This window comes from Mesoplodon densirostris, chromosome 12 (assembly GCF_025265405.1).
Source record: "Mesoplodon densirostris isolate mMesDen1 chromosome 12, mMesDen1 primary haplotype, whole genome shotgun sequence".
NCBI classification, from domain to species: domain Eukaryota; kingdom Metazoa; phylum Chordata; class Mammalia; order Artiodactyla; family Ziphiidae; genus Mesoplodon; species Mesoplodon densirostris.
This window is the reverse complement of record NC_082672.1, coordinates 38,993,471-39,014,521: the sequence shown is the minus strand read 5'-3', so window position 1 is coordinate 39,014,521 and position 21,051 is coordinate 38,993,471. Positions and strand designations below refer to the sequence as shown.

General features: G+C 39.9%; 1 protein-coding gene across 1 annotated transcript in view; it reads right to left on the bottom strand.

The window, feature by feature from the left end:
• TRDN (triadin) overlaps positions 1-21,051 on the bottom strand; it is a 303,903-nt gene that overhangs the window by 214,946 nt on the left and 67,906 nt on the right. Inside the window, exon 9 of the mRNA XM_060114534.1 lies at positions 20,035-20,094. Coding sequence (XP_059970517.1) covers positions 20,035-20,094 — 60 coding nt within the window. The remainder of the gene's footprint in view (positions 1-20,034; positions 20,095-21,051) is intronic.

The window sequence follows — 21,051 nt, the reverse complement described above, 5'->3', positions numbered from 1 at the left end:
CCCCAACTTCCTTCAAAACCTTGTCTTAGACTCAACAGCTTTATCACTATTCCACAAATTTTCTTGTTTTCAATACCTTAAGCAGAGGGCTGCCTGATCACACTCTCTGAAATACTGGTTTTGTGTCATTGTTCTACTTTAAATCTTTCAAAGATTCTCTTCCATGTCAGATATCAGCCGTGCCTGATTGACCAAGTGTCTGTAATCTGTCACCACAAACATCACTTCTTATGCCCCAATGTTTTCTAATCTTAATTTATCCCCTATCCAGTCTGATGTCATCATTGTCATATAAACATATCAATTTCACATGCCCTGCTATGTCCTCATTCATTTTCTCTTTCATTCATACACAAAGCAAGCCCTATGTATTCTTCAGCAGTTAGTCAAATAATATCCATTTTTCAAGTTCTAGATGCACATTATCTCCCCTGACACCAGAAATCACGGGATGTCTCTCCTCTGAAACTTGTAACATTTAGTGCCTGTATTATGCAATCTCTCAAGTTTAAACGTTTTTCTACTAATTAGTTCCTTTCTTCTCTTTCAAATGATCATCTACACCACTTGTTAAAAGAGAGATCATCTTTTAGTATTCTTATGTCCTTTATTGTGCTCAGTTTGGGACTGCTGAGCATGCAGAAGATACTCAGTGCTTGTACTTTGACTTACTTCATTCTGTCTCCTGTCAACCTCATCTCCACCACTGACCTCTCCCTGAAGCTCCACACTTGATTCTCTAACTGCCTACTTCAGAGCTTTCTGTGAGAATTAAATGAATAAAGTATGTGAAAGTATACAGAATGAACCTTAGTATTTAGCAGATGCTTATCAAATGACATCTGGATTGGAATTTTCACTTATTCCCCTTTTGCAAATGAATACCATATGTGGCTTTAAGAATAAGTGAATTCAGTCTCCTACCTCTCCAGCTCTGCCCACTCTAGTGGGCACTCTCTTCCTTTACTTCCTATTTAGGGCATCTTTTTGGGTTTTCAGGCCAACAATCTCTGAATAAGCTTTTACTTTTCTTTCCTATGGTATCAATATTAATAAATCCCATAAGTCTACTTTTGTGATATTTCTAAAATCAACTTAGTTACCTTCATACCACCTCCCAAGGTCAAGCTTTACTTCCTCTCCTCGGACTTACCCTAATTGGTCCTTCCTATTTCATTCTCTGAACCATCTTGCACAACATTTCCAATCTTGTTTCTCTTTCTAGGTCCCTGAGTACCAATCAGAGTGAACCACTGACAGTTCCCTAAGTCTGGGAAGCTGAGAGATTTCATCTTAATCCTGAGGGCCTTAGAATTAGGCTGACCTGGGTTTAAACTCTCTGTCCACACAGTGTATGACCTGGACAAAACACTTGAACTCTCTGCCTCAGTTCTCTCATCTATAAAACAGGGATGATAACACACTACTCTCAAAGTTTTATAAGGATTAAATAAGATTTAGCAAAAAGTAAATACTCAAGAATTGACAGTCACAAAAGAACATTTCAATATATTGTGATTCTGTGCCTTAATTATTATCACTTCAGCCTTAAATGTCTTTATTCTTAACTTGATTTAGGCATATCCTACCAATTTCTCAAGGTCCATTACAATTTTTACCTCTTCCATAAGATTTTCTCTGAATTTTCACACTAGGAGCACTAACTTTTTGCAGTAAATTTCCATAGTAAAAGAGAAAGCAAAAAAATTTGGGGAAGGACATGTGCATATATTATCATTTTAAGAATCTTAATAAATGAATTTTATAAAGAAATTCTCCAGACTAAAGACCACCCCCCCCAAAAAAAAACCCACAGCAAAGTATCTAAATCCTGGCTTTTGTGGCCCCTACTTTTACATTCTCTCCATTGGGTCTCAGTGTACTATCTGGGTCCACTGAAGCCAGTCTTAGTTTTTTTGTTTCTTTTTTGAGCTATTCTCACTATTTGTAGAGACTAATATTCCTTGTCTTAGTTTTTCTTATAGAGCTTCCAAAGAAGATCTATAATTAATTGTTTTTAAACAATAATTAAAATTAATTATTTTTAAACAATAAAACTCATTCTATCTTGTAATTATCACGTAGCACCATTGGACAGTTTTAAAAATCACACATTATGGGATATTCATGATCTTATTTTTCTCATATCTTGAACATTTTCTATTTCATCAACTTAGGAATTATTTCATCATTACTCGTCAATTATTCCCAGTAATGCTAAGGAGAAAAAAAATTAAGAAAATAGAATAATGATGGAATTGTCCAGAAGGATGATGTAGTTGTAAGATAAATCATCATTATCTCATCATTCAGTTTTTTCATTGTGTTGACTAAAGTTTTGCATCATCATTCAAGATGTTATAAAAGCCTGGAGACATTTTTACAGTCTACTTTTAGTTTCATTTAATACAGTTTAGAATTTAGAGTTTTTATTTTCCATCCATTACTGCAAAGAGAAGAATATTGACACACAAAGCTTTTTATTGGGTGAATCAGAAGATGAATGCAAAAAGACAGACAGCAGTACACTAAACCTTAATGATTAGGGTGAAATTGAAATTGACTCTTCAAGTGAAATTTTAGACTATGAATCTTCACATGAATTTTCAATGTGAATTCAAATGAATTTTCTCAAACCCAACAATCAATGAGTGAACAATATATTTCAAAGGACAAAAAGGGAATATGGTATTCTCATCTGGTTAGTTCTTCAACTGGGACTTTATCATGCAATATTTTGTGGCAAGAACGTGAAACATCTCATTTCATTAAAAGGTTATGTTATAGTACTCATTCGTCTTTTATAAAATCTGAGTGCCAAAATTTATGTTTTTTAAGTGTACAAATGCTAAGGAAGTCAGAAGGATTAATAATGTATAAATTTTTAAATTATTGGATTTATCATTCTAATTAATGTTTATAAATCTAATAATAAAAATGTTTTACAATTATGGAATCAAGATGACATCTTTGCAACAAAATTATGAGCCATCAAAAATTTCAAAAATTCAGCTGTTGCATTTTGGTGATGCAAGTTCTGAAAGAATGTGAAGTAATAACATCCTAGAGTCTATTAAAGATGTGTTTGAAATCTGGAACTGGTATCTACAAGTTGGATACATTGTAGGTTTATGCATGATAGTGGACAAGCGGTTTTAGTTCCTTTTGTAAGATGTTCCCAATTTGGAGTGTACACACCTTCAAAACCAGGTAATTGATGAAATAAACATTGAACTTTGCTATGTTTAAGTTTTTATCACAATTTTCACCATTCCTTTAATCTTACTTCTGTGAACACTTTTTAAATGATTTAAACTATTAAAAACATTAAGAGGTCCAAATGATAAGTGGAGATAACTATTTGTTGTAGTATCCTGAGATTAGCTTGTACATTTTCTGAACCTCTATTGCATACCTATCAAGTTTTCCTTAGTTATAAAATTATTTGTACTATGTCTTATCTCTTTTCTGGATTATCAGCTTACAGAGAGGATTCAACAAATGCTTACTGAGTAAACATCAAAACTCCCAAAGCTTTTGTTCTGTGAAAATAATTAGATGTTTGGAACTAAAGTGAGTATGTTTTTTAGGAGCAGGATTTTTTGCAGAAGAGTAGAGCAAGGCTAAATTTTACCTAGTTTTCTCCAATACAGCCAATTGAGCTCTGAAATACACTAGATTAAACCATTGAATAACAGTGACTATAATGCAATTACATTTGACCTCTTCTCAGCAGGATCAAACCAAAAATGCAGTTAAGCACCACTGAAGTTCAAGAAAAGGATCATAATAAAATGAGAGTACTAACTTATTCCTTGAGGCTCTTTCTAGCTATGGACTTAAAACCCACAGAATTGGAATGTGGGCTGCCAAAGAATGCCTTATTATAGTGAGAAAAAATTTTGATAGGTGAATACCTTCAATTTTAAGAGAATAAATGACACAGAAAGTAGAATAAATTACCTTGACATAAATTCTTGGCTCAAGTAAAAGTCAGACAATAGCTGGAATTTCAATAGTGGGATAGCTTCTAAGGGATAAACTTTAGCTTGTATTGAACTTCAATCATAATGGCTACAGAGATGAAAAGCTGAAAAAAAGTGTTAAAATTACTAAGCGAAAGCACACTAGCCCTGGTCCTTGTACTGGACATTTAAATTGATTTCTTTATCTATAGTAAGTATAAAGGGGTCTGTGAGCCATATGATTTCTTACTCATAGAAATGTGTCTCTTGTTTAATTTGGTTGACTCTGTCCAGTAATGCATGCAATTTATTTGGCCCAAGTGGAAGCTGATGAAGAAGGAGTATGAAAATGCCTAGCAAAATCATGATGTCTCTTTTTAAGAGTCTACCTAAATGAATGAAACTATCAGTAAGCTGTCGCTTAAGAAAAATGTGCTTAGCCACAAAGTATGGAAAAGGAAATTGGAATTACTGGAAAGTTGATAAAGATTAATAAATCTAAAGGCTTCTATCTTGACCATCTGTATGATAAATTTCTAAAAATAAAAAACAAAAAGACACTGTAAATTGAGTCTCAGAGTTGCCACCAAAATCTGCTCTGACCAGTTTCAATAGTTCTAAGATTATTAATTTGTGAAGATGTATGCACCCCTATGTTCACTGCAGCACTATTTACAATAGCCAAGATATGAAAGCAACCTAAGTATCCATCAGTAGGTAATTGGATAAAGAAGATGTGGTATATATATATATATATATATATATATATATATATATATATATATATATATATATATATATTTAATGGAATATTACCCAGACATAAAAAAAGTATGAAATCTTTCCATGTGAGGCAACATGGATGGACCTGGAGTTTATCATACTAAGTGAAATAAATCAGAAAGAGAAAAACAAATACCACATGATTTCACTTATATGTGGAATATAAAAAACAAAACAAATGAACAAACAAAATAAAACAGAAACAAACTCATAGATACAGAGAACACATTAGTGGTTGCCAGAGAGGAGGGGTTTGGGGGATGGACGAAATAGTTGAAGGGGATTAAGAGGTACAAATCTCCAGCTATAAAATAAGCAAGTCATGGGGATGTAATGTACACATAGGGAATATAGTCAAAAGTGTTGCAAAAACTTTGTATGGTGATGGATGGTAACTGGACTTATTGTGGTTATCATTTCATAATGTATAAAAATATCAATCTCTAAGGTATACACCTGAAACTAATATAATAATATTGTGGGTTAATCATAACTCCATAGAAATTGAAAAATAAAAAATAAATTAAAAAAAAGAAAATGACAACTAGACACTTTAGCCCTAGAGGAAAAGTGGGGGTCATCAGCTTCAGGACAGCCCCCATGTGAAGATGGGATCTCTCTTTCTCCTTCTCTCTGAGTCTCTCCCTCTCTTCCTCTTCCCCTCCCTCCTCCCTAAAGTAGGTTAGGGGCTATTCAAAATGCATCCTATTACATTGAACATCTACACATTCAGGAGATCTAATGGTGAGGTTGTTAGTTATTGAAGGGCAGCAGAGAAGGTATTTCTTGAAGAAAGGAGCTCTTCAATGTCCATAATATCCCTAAAATTACACATTGTAGACACATGTCTACTCCAGTTGTTCATAGTTTTGGCCTTAGTAGCATACGCTAATTTTCCAGGTTTAAACAGAATTTTCTTAATTTTTCAACTTAATATAGAGTGTGTCAGTATAAGAGAATTTTAACTGGATACAACAAAATGATCTGACCCCTATAGTTCATTCTGCCTAATTAAGATGGTCCCTGTGATTGAGGTGAGGATTGTTTCTGGCCATAGAATACTGCATATTTACTGTAGAGAAAGAGCAATTCGGTTCATCTTCAGATAGCTAAAAAATTTTAAGACAATATTAGTCAGAAGTACTTTATTTGATGAGATAAAAAAGCAACATGTGAGGGCTTTCCTCGTGGCGCAGTGGTTAAGAATCCGCCTGCCAGTGCAGGGGTCACGGGTTCGAGCCCTGGTCTGGGAAGATCCCACATGCCATGGAGCAACTAGGCCAGTGAGCCACAACTACTGAGCCTGCGCGTCTGGAGCCTGCGCTCCGCAACAAGAGAGGCAGCAATAGTGAGAGGCCCACGCACCGTGATGAAAAGTGGCCCCGGCTCGCTGCAACTGGAGAAAGCCCTCGCACAGAAACGAAGACCCAACGCAGCCAAAAATAAATAAATTAATTAATTAACTAATTAATTAATTTTAAAAAAAGCAACATGTGAGACATCATGGCATTAGCACATTTAACAAGGTTTTTCAAATCTGAACTGTAATTTGGGCTACTTTTGAGGGTGGGACAATATTATCCAAAAAACAAAAAAAAAAAAGGAAACTTCATCCCGGAGGGTAAAATCAAGTTGTAGTTTTAAAAACTCATTACCAATAATTAATAATGAACTCTAACTAAATAATAACAGGTGTTCCACTAATCCCAAACAGAAGCAGATGGAAGCACAAATGTTTTATAAATACTGGATACATGCAGAGCAATAAATTTGGCAGGAATTGTTTTATTCTGTAATTGTCAGTCAAAGTCTATCACTTGCATTTTCTCTAAATTAATATGCCCATATTAAATCTTGTTTCTGATTCCTTATTTTCCAAAATGCAAGCCATATTTAGTGCTTTCTCACTTCATTTTATGTATTGTCTCACCAACAAAAATAATATTATTAATTTTCCTTCTGTACACTTATGAAGCTTTATATAATTTTTTATATGAAACAATGGGCATAACATACAGGCTTCCATTCTCTAACTTCTTCCATTCCACCCCCCCAGATAAGATATACCAATCTACATATTCTTTTTCTTTCTTTTTTGCATCTTAATGATTACATATGCTTTAATTTCTTATACATTATGGCAACAAACCTTCAAAATCATGAATGTAGGTAGATGAAATAAATTATGAAGGCAACTAGAAAGTCAATAAATGGTATCAAGAAATCTAAAACCATGGCACTTGGGAATTATTTTCAAGAGTTTGAATATTACATAGTGCTAGAGATTTGAACTCATGACTGTTTAGAGAATGTTTACATATGACTTTAGAAGGGACCTTTCTGTATGGCTAGTAGTGTGGAGGCTCAGAACAGACCTCCCCAAGATGTACCCCTTCGGCATGTGGATTATTTTGAGCTAGGGCAACAGAGATCCTACAGGCTCAAGAGAAAACGACTGCCCCTCCCTTAACAACCTATAGGGATTTAAATTGGGACTTTTTCCCCAGAAAAAGAGTTATTTATAGTAGATCATTTTAATCTAAGTGTCCTCATCTGTATGGCAGGACAAACACCTAATTACCTAATACCTGCTTTTCTTTTTATTGTGCTGTGAATTACCCTCCTGTCCTTGAGAGCCCCAGGTCCCTATCCTATTCCCTAGCTCAGGATGGCAATATATAGCTCATTTTACCTTTCTGTCTGTGAACTCTCTGGTATGTGAGGTCCCTGAGCCTCTTGTGTTGTGTGTGTGTGTGGCAGGGCAGGTAATTCCTGTATGTATGAAATTAAATTTGATGTTTCCCTGTTAATCTGTCTCATGTCAATTTAATTTTTAGAACCTAGAAGATTAGAGGGAAGTTTTCTTCTTCCCAGACAGTTGGTTTAGTTGGTAACATAAACTTCCCTTGCTGGACTGTGCTCCCTGCAAGGCTGCTGCAGCTGAGAGATCCTGGAACATCTAACAAATGGTAAGACTCTTTAAAAAAAAAAAAAAAAATTAATTAGCAGGAGAAAATATTTGTAAAGCTAGTTCCTTGTACTTGGTGACCAGTAAATTTGGCAGAGAACTCTTGACTTTATTGATCCATTTCCTCCCAGAGACGGGCGCTGTTTTAATTTTAATTTGTATCTGTCTTCTTTTGTCTTGTTCTCGGTCCTGAGAGCTCATTTGGCTTTACGACCAGTGAGAATAGTCTCTCTGGGTTCTGCCATCTATCAATAGAAGGTGGATGTGCCTACGTGCATTTGCCAGTCAGTCAAATAGACTAGGATTTAGAGCAGCTGTAGCCAGTTGGTCCTAAGTACAGGCATCAACCTTGGCTTTGACTAGCATCTCTTTGTCCAGGCATGCCAGTTCTCAGGGGAGTTTATCATAAGTGTCCCAGTCCATAAGGAGTCATTTTCATCTCAACCTTTGTTGCTTTGTTAGTGCAGGCACTACATCATCCTTACTGTCTGTGCAACAAAGATCTTTGCTTTCTTAGATTATTTTTGGGAGTGAACTTTTTGGATCTTATGAGGGTTGTATCTCTTTGCACTCTCCTTTGGGGACACCTCTTGCATCTATGGTTAAACCATAGAAAGACTTATTGGTTTGAATCACTATTAAGATCCTACTTGCCAATTATGGGTCCTCTGGATTGGAAAAGCTTCTAAATTGGTAAATTTTTAGAGAGCTGTCATCATAAACAGATGTTTTATTGGTACCTATGGAAAGACCAAATTAAAAAGTGAATACAAAGAATATAATGGCTAGCCTTAAGAACTCCCCTAATTTAAAAAAAAAAAAAAAAAAAAACAGTTTCAAGAAGCAGTCTCAGCTTTCCCTCATGGATCTTACAGATGCTAATAAAAATATTATGTTAATTAACAAGATAATGAAAAGAGGTTGAGGGGAGAGTCAAGGGACTCTTCCCAACAAGGTGACATTTTTAAAAGTTATTAAGAAATAAAGTAAATAAAGCAAGTATTGAAAGAGATGGAACAAGAGAAATCAGAAAGAGAAGAGTCACAGGACTCATCCCTGCAGCGTGGAAATCTTTAGATGGTTATTAAAAATGGGATTGAGGCAGGAAAGATAGGACTGGGCCCAAGGACAGCCTCCTCATGTTAGAGAAGGCAGATGGCTACATGTGAACAGAGAAAGGGGGACATGGGCCAAATGGCAGGAAACCATACATCTTGTAAATAATAAACAGTGGGGGTCCTTGAGCAGACAAAGAAAAGCAGGAACCTCCAGACTGACAGGAAACCACACATTTTGGGGTGATAAGTGTCCTGGAGGCACACAAAGAAATGTGGGAAAAGGCGGGACTCTCTGGCATCCCAAGGTAACCTTTTGCTTAGTACGTTCTCATCACAATAAAATTAGCCTTGCAGATACGAAGTTCCCATCATGCACCAATGCCATGACACTCCCCACCAAGATTAAATAAAGAAAAAAATCCCTCCTCCCCTCAGGAATGAAAATCAGGGAATAAGACCCCAAAACCCTCCCTCCCCAATGAATATTCTGCCCCTTCATTTCTACACCCCACATAACCGGCTTGCCAAAAGAAGCTCAGAGAAGCTACTCATCTGATACTGCCTGCTCTCCCTTTGAGAGTATCCTAAGCATCCTATCACTTAAATAAAGCCTTGCTTTGTTTTCTTGACCTCGCTGTCATCTCTGAATTCTTTCTGTGATGAGACAAAACCTACCCTCCAGTAACATCTCTGGCAAGGAACAGCCAGGAGAATTCGGTAAGCCTCAGCCTCTTGCCTCCCTTGCGCTTGAGAGGCTCTGCCTGACTTCCCGCCATTTCTCTCTCTCTCTCACTGTCTGTTGCATTTTCAGACCAATTGCCGCCATGATGTGCGCGTGGGCCCAGCTGTAAAAGCCACGAGGACACTCACCACGAGAACTCTCCCGCAAGAGGATGAGTCAGACGTAGAACGGACTGGAGAGAGGATAGGTCTGTCCGCCCACCTCGAGGCAATTGCCACGCAAGGCTTTTCGGCACCCAGGTAGAGGCATAACACCGCCCCCTCCCCGCGGCTCCCCTTACAGGATTACTACCGGTCCACCTACGCCTATCGTCTCTGCCTCCCTATCTCACTCCTTCCATTCTTCCTTCTGCGCCGTACTCGGCCGGAAATGGGGGGAAAGACATCTGCCAGGCACTTTTCCAACCTCACCGCTAGGTCTTGCACTTCTCATCGTGCAGGGCAAGTCAGGAAAAGTTTCCGGCCCTTCTCACAGGCAGCTAGCGACCCGAACCACAGGAGCTTTGCCCTCTAGGTTTGCCTTATCCACCATTTAACTAACGGTCCTCGGGTTCAATTGTGTGGCGATATAAAATGCAGCCTCACTCAGACTGTAGGAGAGTTCGCACAGAGGCGGTGCCGCAGTCCCCTCGGGCGCTCCCTCGGCCGCAGGCGGTCTGGGTGTCGCAGGTGGCGCTTACTGTGGTGGGACCGCGTCCAGGCCGCCAGCGTTCGCCGCCGCCTCAGTGCGCGCTCCCGGGGCTCCGCCCCCTCCGCTAAACTGGGCCTGTCCCTGCCCCCGCTCCCCGCCTCGCCCTAGGAGGCAGCGGCCTCGCCTAGGGGATCCGAGCCCCAGCGGTACCCGGTGTCCCCTCTGCGCTTGCCTCCTCCGGGTTGATGGATTGGGAGTGTCCTCACAGGGCCGCCGGGCCCTCTGTCCCCTTAAGTGCAGATATAGTGCCTCTGCCTGGTGCTGCCGAATCCCGCCCTGCACCACTCCGCCCTGGCCCACTGGATGGAGGGGGCGGGGGGACTGAGACCCAGGGACGCTGCCCACAAAAGGGAAGGGAAGGGCTTCCCTGGTGGCACAGTGGTTGAGAGTCCTCCTGCCAATGCAGGGGACACGGGTTCGTGCCCCAGTTGGGAGGATCCCACAGGCCACGGAGCGGCTGGGCCCGTGAGCCATGGCCGCTGAGCCTGCGCGTCCGGAGCCTGTGCTCCGCAACGGGAGAGGCCACAACAGTGAGAGGCCCGCGTACTGCACAAAAAAAAAAAAAAAAAAAAAAAAATCTATAGAGAAGCCTTTGAGGAAGGTCACTCATCCTGGGTACCAAGGATGCCAGGATAGGACACAGGCCCCAGCAGGACTGCCATAAGGGGGCTAGCTAATCTCCATTTTGGCTAGGGTCCATGGACTGTGTGGGCTGGGAGGCCTGGAACCAGCTCTATCTTAGGGAGCCCCCATGGGACCTCCTAAGGCTAGTGCTTCTCTTTGTTACAGGAGCACTCTCTCCCTGAAGGAACTATGGGAAACACCTCCTCCATCCCCAAGGACTCACCCCTCAGGTGCATTCTGAGTCACTGGGGCAAGTTTTCTTTAGATGCTTTAAAACGAAAAAAGCACATTTTCTTTTGTAACACAGCTCTGCCCCATTGAGGACGATGAGGCCTGGCCAGAGAATGGAAGCCTCAACTATAATACCACCCTACAGTTAGACACTGTTGCAAAAGGCAGGGAAAATGGGTAGAAGTTCCTTAGGTTCAGGCTTTTATGGCCCTAAGAGAGAACCTGGAGCTATGCAAGTCCTATGTTAGGGAACCTTCCAGCTGGGAGCCTTTCAGGCTGTACAAATGCCCTCTCTAGTGGCACCCCTGGAGGAACACAAGGCCCAGGCAGACGACCCAAGCCCCAACACTCTTTTACCATCTTCAGCCCCTCACCTGCCCTATAAGCTTCTTGACCCTTCCGTACCAGAAGTGCAGCCAGAGCTGCTTTTCCCCCTTCAGGAAGCAGTAGGCAGGCCTCAGGGAATTACCAGAGTCCACACCCCTTTTTCTTTGACCTCAACCAGTGCCTCACGTGCTTGGGCAGATTCTGGGAGGACCCCAGCTGGTTCACCAAAGAATTCCAGGGACTGACTCTCTCCTTTGATCTTACCTGGAAGGACCTAAATATTGTCCTTTCCCACTGCTGCCACACTGAGGAAAAGACCCGGTATTTGGGCACAAGGTCAAACATGCTGATGGATTATACGTTGCCCAACTTCATCAGCACCCTGTGGGCATGACAGCCGTACCTCTAATGGATCCCAACTGGGAACCCAATTGGGACTATCAGCCGGGTCAGCCTGGTATCACTAGAAGGGACCACATAATCCTTTGCCTTACTGAAGGGATGAGTTGATGCATAATTAAACCTGTTAACTATTGTAAGGTCAAGGAGATAACCCAAGGCCAAGATGAAAATCCAGCCCTATTTCAGACCCAATTGGTAGACACACTCAGAGGGTATATGAATGTAGACCCAAACACTTTTGAGGGACACATTGTATTTACAACCCACTTCACCAGCCAATCAGCCCCTGACATCCATCAGAAGCTTCAAAAGCTTGCCATGGGGCCCCAAACCCTCTCAACCTTCTTATTGATATGGCCTATTGATAGAGACCAGGCTGAGGAAGAAAGGAAGGAACAGCATGACTTAAGAAAGGAAGGACGGCAAGCCAGGCTTTTGGCAGCTCTCATGACAAGACCTAACCACCTCCTGGTCACCCCAAAAGTACTCCCAGAAGACCCCCGCCAGGAAAGGGAGCCTGCTTTAGCTATGGGAGCCTCAAACACTGGAGCAAGGAATACCCGGGAAACAGTTCCCAGCCTCCACCCAAGATGCCATGCCCACTCTGTAAGAAGATGGGCCACTGGAAGAGGGAATGCCCCCAGCTCTGAAGGGAGCGAGGAAATTCCCCCATGCCGGTCATGGCAGTGGTTGATTGACGGGACCTGGGACCTCCCAAGGCTCCCGAGAAAACAGTCATCATCGCACGGGAGGAACCACGGGTGACCACTGACGTGGCAGGTCAGTCTGTCCAGTTTCTAGTGGACACGAGAGCCACGTACTCTGTCCTGACTTCTCACACTGGGCCCCTTGCCCCCCAAAACCTGCTTTGCTGTTGGGGAAGAAGGAAGGCCAAGGCTAAAACACTTCACCACCCCCTCACTTGCACCTGGGGAAAGACCCTTGTAACTCACAAGTTTCTTGTCATGCCTGAATGCCCCAGCCCATTTATTGGGAAGGGATTTTCTCTCAGTCTTATTCACCCTAATAATTAAAACCAAGGCCTATTTAAGGCTGGATTATGCCTTATGGACAGTCCAGCCCAAAATATTTCCCCCAAATTAAAAAACAAAAAACAACTTATAGATCCACAGGTCTGGGATCAGGGAACCCCAGGGAAAACAAAGTTTGTCAGTCCTGTAAAAATCACCTTAAAAGAGGCTAATAACTTCCCTTCCAATTGTCAATACCCTCCCTGTCCAGTAAACTCTCTTTTTCTCTGCTCTTTTGCTTCTCAGGAAGTCATGACTCCATCCTAACGGTCCTCCTGGTTATTCACATTGTCACAGCTCCAGCTTACAAACGTCCACTATCTGACACCATGAATGTCACTGCTAACGGAACTAACTCATCTGACTGCTGGATCTGCCCCACGACCACACCTCCCCAGAGGACCTACGTACATCTCTTCTAGGACTCCCCACCCCTTGAGGGACCTGATGGGGCTGAGAGCAAAATACGCTGGGTTCTTATTTACCACCCAGTGTGGTAAGGAAGGAAGGAATGTAGCAGGAACCACCTGGAAGCCAAACTCTCTGGAACAGACCCCCTCCTCCAAATCGGAGGGAAGGCCATTTCAGCTTTTAGGCAAAGCTAGCCTCTGTGTTACTGGTATTAGCATCCAGGGACAAGAATTACGATGGCTGAGTGAAACATACTACAATCAAACTCTAGTTTTCAGTAATCACAGTTGGGTAACAGACACCAACCAGACTGCCAATATCCAATATGTAGGGGATGTCACTGTCTGGTGGAAGAACCTAGTGACTGGAATAAAGAAAACTAAAACTCACAATAAAAGCATAATATCAGGGCTTCCCTGGTGGCGCAGTGGTTGAGAGTCCGCCTGCCGATGCGGGGCACACAGGTTCGTGCCCCGGTCCGGGAGGAGCGGCTGGGCCCATGAGCCATGGCCACTGAGCCTGCGCGTCCGGAGCCTGTGCTCCGCAATGGGAGAGGCCACAACAGTGAGAGGCCCATGTAACACACACACACACACAAAAGCATAATATCAATAATAGTTAACAATACACAAGAGAACGCCAGCATAGGGATTAGACAATATTCAGGACTAATGTTTAATATAACTAATAACTATACTCAGCTATACTCCAATTTCTCCCTGCTAACAGCTGCTGTATCGAAACCTGAGGTGCCAAGGGGAAAAAACCCATGGCTTCAGAAAACTCCAACTTCAAATGATGATGGAACAAGGATTTCAACCCATCCCACCTGAAGATGAGGACCATCAACATCCACTGGACAAGGTTGCTGCCTCCTTCTACTCCCCACTCTATCTCCACCACTGGAAAAACCCCAAGACCCCTATCTCTGACCGATAGCAAGGAGATCTGCACCCACAGGCAGCAGGGACAATGCCCATGCTCAGGTTGAAGCAGTTACAGAAGACGGACCAACCCTTTACCCCTTAAAAGATTTTAAGGGTCCAGACTCCTTGAAGGGGTAATGTTAGAGAAGGCAGATAGCTAGATATAAACAGAGAAAGGGGACAGGGGCCAAATGGCAGGAAGCCATACATCTTGTAAACAGCACAGCTACTCAACTGATACTGTCTGATTTTCCTTTGAGAGCATCCTATCGCTTAAATAAATCCTAGCTTTGCTTTCTCGACTTTCCTGTCTCCTCTCTGAATACTTTCTGCGATGAGACAAGAACCTACTCTCCGGTGACACTCAGTATAGGCATTAGGCAAAAAGGCAAAGCCACCTCATTGTCTTGCACTTAATGAGATCATGAAACATGGAAGAATGGCATCAGCCAGAAGAACATAAATTAGATTTTGATTAAGCTTTGTGATATCTGAATAGGGAACCCTGATCACAAAACCTGCAGAGCAAGACCGAGCATGTGCAGTAAAAATGTCCAGGCTTCAAATGACCACTATACAACGTTCCACTGTGGCACTCAACTGGTAAGGGAAACCTTAAGGGAAAATAGCTCTCAGGATGCACGTGTGGTGGCTTCAGGAGCCCAGTGCACAAGAATGGATGGATGTGATCATCGCCCCGCCTCAACTTTCTCATCAATGAATATTCTGCACCTAATAGAAAAAACTCATGCCTATTCAAAGGTTAAGATGAAATAAAAAGGGAAATAAGAAAACCCCCAGGGCGCTCCTCACTTGAGAGGACACCCACATTCTTCTCGGAGTGCATACTTTCGCTTCTTAATAAACTGCTTCTTTGTTTCTCTTTATTCTTCAGTCTCTGAAGAAGACTTGCATTCCTTGTCCAAAATTCTTTTTGGACAGGTAGAACAAGACCCTGAACCTTTAATAAAGCCATCCAGCATCAGGATGAATAAAACAGACATTGATGGGGTTACCATAAAGGTTTTTTTTGTTTTTGCGGTACACGGGTCTCTCACTGTTGTGGCCTCTCCCGTTGCAGAGCACAGGCTCCGGACGCGCAGGCTCAGCAGCCATGGCTCACAGGCCCAGCCGCTCTGCAGCATGTGGGATCCTCCCGGACCAGGGCAAGAACCCGTGTCCCCTGCATCGGCAGGCGGACTCTCAACCACTGCGCCACCAGGGAAGCCCAGTTTTATCTACTTTGTCCTTTTATAATGTAGAAACTAAAGATGTTTGGGTTTCTTAGTAAACATGTCTTCTGCTTTATCTAAGGATTGTACTATAAAGTAGCATACATCTTTAGAAAATATGAAATATATTCATAAATTTGCCAATCCACAGAACGTTAATGTAAAAAAAAGACCTCTTTTTGCCAGAATTTTGCCATTCTAATGTCCTTGTACATGCTAATAGTTGTTCCTGAATCAGAGAAGTAAAAATGGGTAAACAATAGTTGTAAATTTTATAAACATTTAGGGCTATGGGAAACTCAGAATGGCCACTTGGTACTTTGTGGCTCTGTGGCAAACCCCATTTTTTGGTTTCTGTATTCCTTCACCCACCATAGTGAATTTAATATTACTCAGATTGTAAATACACATTGCTTGGGAGACTTCTATGAAATTGTGAAAATAGTCTACCAGCAATGTCTGACCTGTCAGAGGCCTCAGACCTCCTCCCACTGAACCCTTGAAACATCTGCAGCTGGACTTCATTCAACTGCAACTTAGTATGGGTTATCAGTGTATTATTGTTATTGTATAATGTTTTCAGGATGGGTTGAAGCCTTCCCTTGGTACAAGGCTGATGCCTTCACAGTGGCAAAGAAAACGTTAGAAAATGTGTTTCTCACTTGGGGTATACCTTTCACAGTCTCTGGTGATCAAGTGATTTGTCCACTTCACTGGGCAAATCATTTGAGCCTTAGTGAAAACCTTGTAAACTTCTTGGAATTATCACCATCCCTATCACCCTCAATCATCAAGCAAGGTTGACAGAGCTAATGGAACAACTAGACTCAAGCAGAGCATGAATTAATTACATAGGACTGAATGAGCTGACGAATACGATTATAATTTTTATGATTTTTTGTCTAAAATGTTACTGTTTTTTAATCATTTGTCTTCCAGATATAAAGAATTTTTTAACTTTGCTACCTATGACTTACAGCAATTGGTAAATCATAAACAGAATTAAAACTTTTATCTTTTTCTCCCTACCTAATCCCTCCAGAACTTGGGAACTCTTAGCATTTTAAGGATTTTTTTTTTTAATGGCAGTATAGTTATTTGCATAACTTCAATGAGAATCTTTTCTCTTTCTAACAGGACAAAATTGAAAACATTGGTTATATTATCAGGGCTTTGACTGGAGTGTCATATTTGAGAGATACATGCATAGACTCAGGCCACTTGAAGGAGCTAAGATTTGCTTTAGGGAACCAGCAAAGCTCCTGATAACAGCCTGGTGCTTTACTTACAGGGTTGTCAGCAGCCTCACCGGGTGAGTAAGGAAGGTCACTTCCTGGCAAGTGCAGGAATCTCAAGATATTTTGGGGACCTTGAGAAGAGAGGAGTTCACCCAAATCTATATTTGATTTCAGGCGAAGGCTGATGACAATTTCCTGGCTTGACTATCCTAGCTTCAAGAGGCCTTTAAAATTTCAATCTTGAGATTTCTCATGAAAAGTTCCAACAAAGCAGTTTAAAAGAGTCTGTATGACCACTCACTATTCCTGTACTTATGTAAATAATCAGACCAAGTTTATTGAAACTAGACTTATTTTGCAAACAGATTAGTCTTAATTTGTCTATATTTGATAGATATGAAGGTGATTTTTAGAGAGGAAAATCATGTTTCAGTGACACACTTTTGTGGTTATTAGATTCTATTGCTGTCCATTGTCTTTTAAAGTTTTGTTTTCTACCTGTAAACTTGACTGCTCCTGAATTCTTCTAGTTTTCACCAATATTTGGCTACAATTCTCCAAACTAAGGTTTCCAATTTTCTCCCACCCTTTTGATTTGGAATCATTGAGAAGTAAAACTGCCCTTTTCCCAAAGCCATGCAAACTAAAGTTGGACAACTTGATATAAACTTCACAGAAATCACCATAACAGCTCATGCACTGACAGTCTTCATGCCTGTTGCTATGGCCAGTCAGAAAGATTGCTAGACATATTCAAACTGCAAACCTGAAAAAATCTATCAGATTGTCACTGCCTGTCCCCACTCCATCTGAAGATGCTTCAAGTTGGATGCCTAGAAACTTTCTCAACTGCTTGCATTCAGAAACTGGGCCGATAGTCTACTCCAGTCACTAACTATTATTTTTCTTTTGTTTCTATATACTTGTCTCATTAAATATCTGATTGATTTCACAATAGGCCTAACTTTAGGAGCCTCATGAAATGAGACACAACTGTTTCACTGAGATGACCTATTCTCAGGACCAAGAGACTGGTTCAAGGAGATAGAGCAATCTACCAACTCAAATTCTGAACTGTGAAACTTCTTGGGGAAGTTCCAAAGGAGGGAACCCTGGGGGTTCAGAACAGACCTCTCCAAGATGTGCCACTTTGGCACATGGATTATTTTGAGCTAGGGCAACATAGATCCTACAGGTTCAAGAGAAACTACTTCTCCTCCCTTAACTACCTACAAGGACTTAAATTGGGGATTTTTCCCAGAAAAAAAAAAGTTATTACCAGAACTTTATGTAAGTGGCCCCATCTGTATGGCAGGGCAAACAACTAATTGACCAATATCTGCTCCTTTTAAAACTGTCCCGTGAATTACGCTCCTGCCCTTGAGAGCCTCGGGCCCCTATCCCATTTCTTAGTTCAGGATAGCAATGTATACCTCATTGTACCTTTCTGTCTCTGACCCTCTCGTGTAGGGTTCCTATGCTTATGAAGTAATTTGAGTTTCTCCTGTGAAGCTCTCTCATGTCAATTCAATTCTTATAGCAGCTAGAAGAACCTAGGAGGGTAAAGGAAAGTTTCCTCCCTCCCCAACAACAGCAAAATTATCCTTTACTCATGCAGACGTGTTTTTTCTGGTCCTTCTGACCTTAATCCATTGTTGAATTTTCAGAAAGAAATGAATGGCATTGTGATAATGCACGGGTATCTGTGCCCTGTGATTCTCTTAGAAATTGTATTGTATAATCAATTAGTAGCTACTATGAATAATTTAAGTGGAACAAAGAACACATTATTTTCTTCAGATGATGGAATTTAAAAACTCATGCTCATCAAGAACATAGATTCATCTTGTGTGTAAGTAAATAGTTAATTGATATCTTCAAGATTTGGTCTCTTAAAAAAGCAAAATATGTATAGAGTATGAATTTCTTAAACCATCACAGCTGAACAAAATGGGCAACAACCTGCTACCTAAAACTGAGTTAATGGTATATAGAGATAGGGACTTGTCAATGTGGATGCGTTCACTTTATGTGGGATGCTCGCCCAGACGGGCTGCGGTGAAATAAATGAATTAGAGAATAAAGCTATAATAGCACTTTGTTGTGCATCTATTATATGCTTTATCAACAACTTTGTAAGTTTATTACTGTAATCCCAATGTATGAACTCTGAAGATCAGATGGAGTTCAATGATTTGCTAAAAGTCCAATTACAGAAAGGGATGGGGTCAAGAATTATATCGGTAATTTGTGTCCAAAGCCCTCTCTTTTCACTATATTAAACTACCTTCCTCAATGCTTCCATCTAATTTTATTATGACACTATACACATACGTTAATATTAATCATTTCTACCAAATGAGTGATTTTATTTTTCAGTGTTTTTCTCCTCATTTCAGTTTCTAACCCAATAAGAAAGTTAAAAAAGAAGGGTAAGAAAATAAAAAAAGAAGTAGAGAAGGAGGAGGAAATTAACTTCAATAAGTTACTAAAATTAAGTTTTCCTGAGAGCCAAAGTTCTCATGATCTTCTAATTTTCCAGGACCTAGATGTGTCATATATATATTTTAGGTATAACATGCCCGTTTGCCATTATATGCATGAATTATAATTGTACATTTTAGAACGATTTCCATAAAAATAGTTAAGAAACCAAAATATAGTTTGCTTTAAACAATCAGCTTCAATTATTCTAATGTAAATTAGTTCCTAACTTAACAATACCATCTTCCTAGAAATGTTTCCCCAAACATGAACATAGACTATCAGTTTTTAAATCTGAAAAAGGCAGAGTACAAGCAATCAAATTAATTCTTAATTAAGATGTTAGTAAAGAATCCCCTGTTACACTCTGGGCACCATTTAAAGACAGGAGAGATGATAGATAAATTCATTTAAGTAAAAATACTTCCCCACTGTGTTGACTATCTCCATCAATAGTAGTTCTCTGGAGTGGTTAACTCAAGATCATATGCAAGTGAGAAAATCAAAAAAGATTAAATATTTGAAATATGATGGATTTTAATGTGAATTGTGTTCACTACCAAAAAAAGAATGCTTTCATTGTCACATGTCTTTTATTCTAAGTTTACCAAGAATAAAATAAGATGATTCACCTCTTCACTCTAAGATATTATTAAAGATATTAGCATTTTTTGTATATAAAGATATTAGCACTTTTTTGCTTTCAACCGACTTCATTTGCAACAGGCCATGCAGTGGTAGCAAGTAATATTAAAGGCCCTAATGCCAGTTATTACTTCTGGTTTTCATGGGTTTTATTCTAGGTCTGCACATGCATTATGCAATGTTTTATAAAAATGAGCATAACAGTTTAGTACATAAAAAACAGACAACCTTAGAAACAGACTATTAAAACAGACAAATACAAGGACTGTTTGAATACCTGGTTTTAAATCCCCATGGACAAATATGTCAATCATATATCGACAGAATGCATACTGATCTGACAAAAGTAGAAAGAAAAAAAAGCAGTGAAAAAATGTCATTGACGCCTTTCTTTTTTCCTAGGGAAAGATGGCTTAACAAAACAAAGTAGCATAATTCTATTTTAATTACTACAATATGTTCTGTGAAGGAATAATTTGCACATATATGAATACGTGGGGAAAATAATAAACTTAAACTTCCATTTATTCCATACAAAAAGAATAACCTTAAAAATTGAAACAGACTAGTTCAGAGTAATATTATAGTGGTTGTTTTTAAAAATCAAAACATTTTTCATCAAATTTATTATCAGTCATCAATATTTAAGCAATTTTTCTCATTGTCTGTATATATACTTCCAGTAATAAAACAGAAGTTCCACAAGAGGAAATTGTTTCCAACTTGGAATATTTTACCAAATATTCACTCCCAACCCTTCACCTCATTGTCTAAATGAAGCCACAGAATGTTTCTTGAAAAGGCAAGCAGGAGGGCTAACCCCTTTGCAACTTGTCAGGGGTCTTCTACGTGGAGATTCTCTTCAGTTAGAAGAGGAAATCCAGAAGAACAGACTTACAGCACTAAATAACATCATTCTTAAGATAATTGATTGGGTAATCATAAGATGATTATGATCTTATGATCTTGTGATCTTATGATCTTATGATCTTGATTAGTATATGGTCCACGGAAAAAGTAAAAAAAAAAAGAGAGAGAAACAGCATAGGATTTGAGTTTCTGAGGCAGACTTTGTCAAAAATGATTTCAGGAGTTTGTTTTTTCATTTCCTTTTAAATTAAAGACATTGCACTGAACTTTAAATTTTCATATAACTTTAGATTCTGCCGAGGTCATTCCAATCCAAATTTCAATTGACGAATCATTCTATAAGCTTTACCGTATCTTCTTTAAAGCTTGCAGATTATTAAATGAATCTTGTTCAAAATGATTTACAGTTTAATGTTTCTAAATA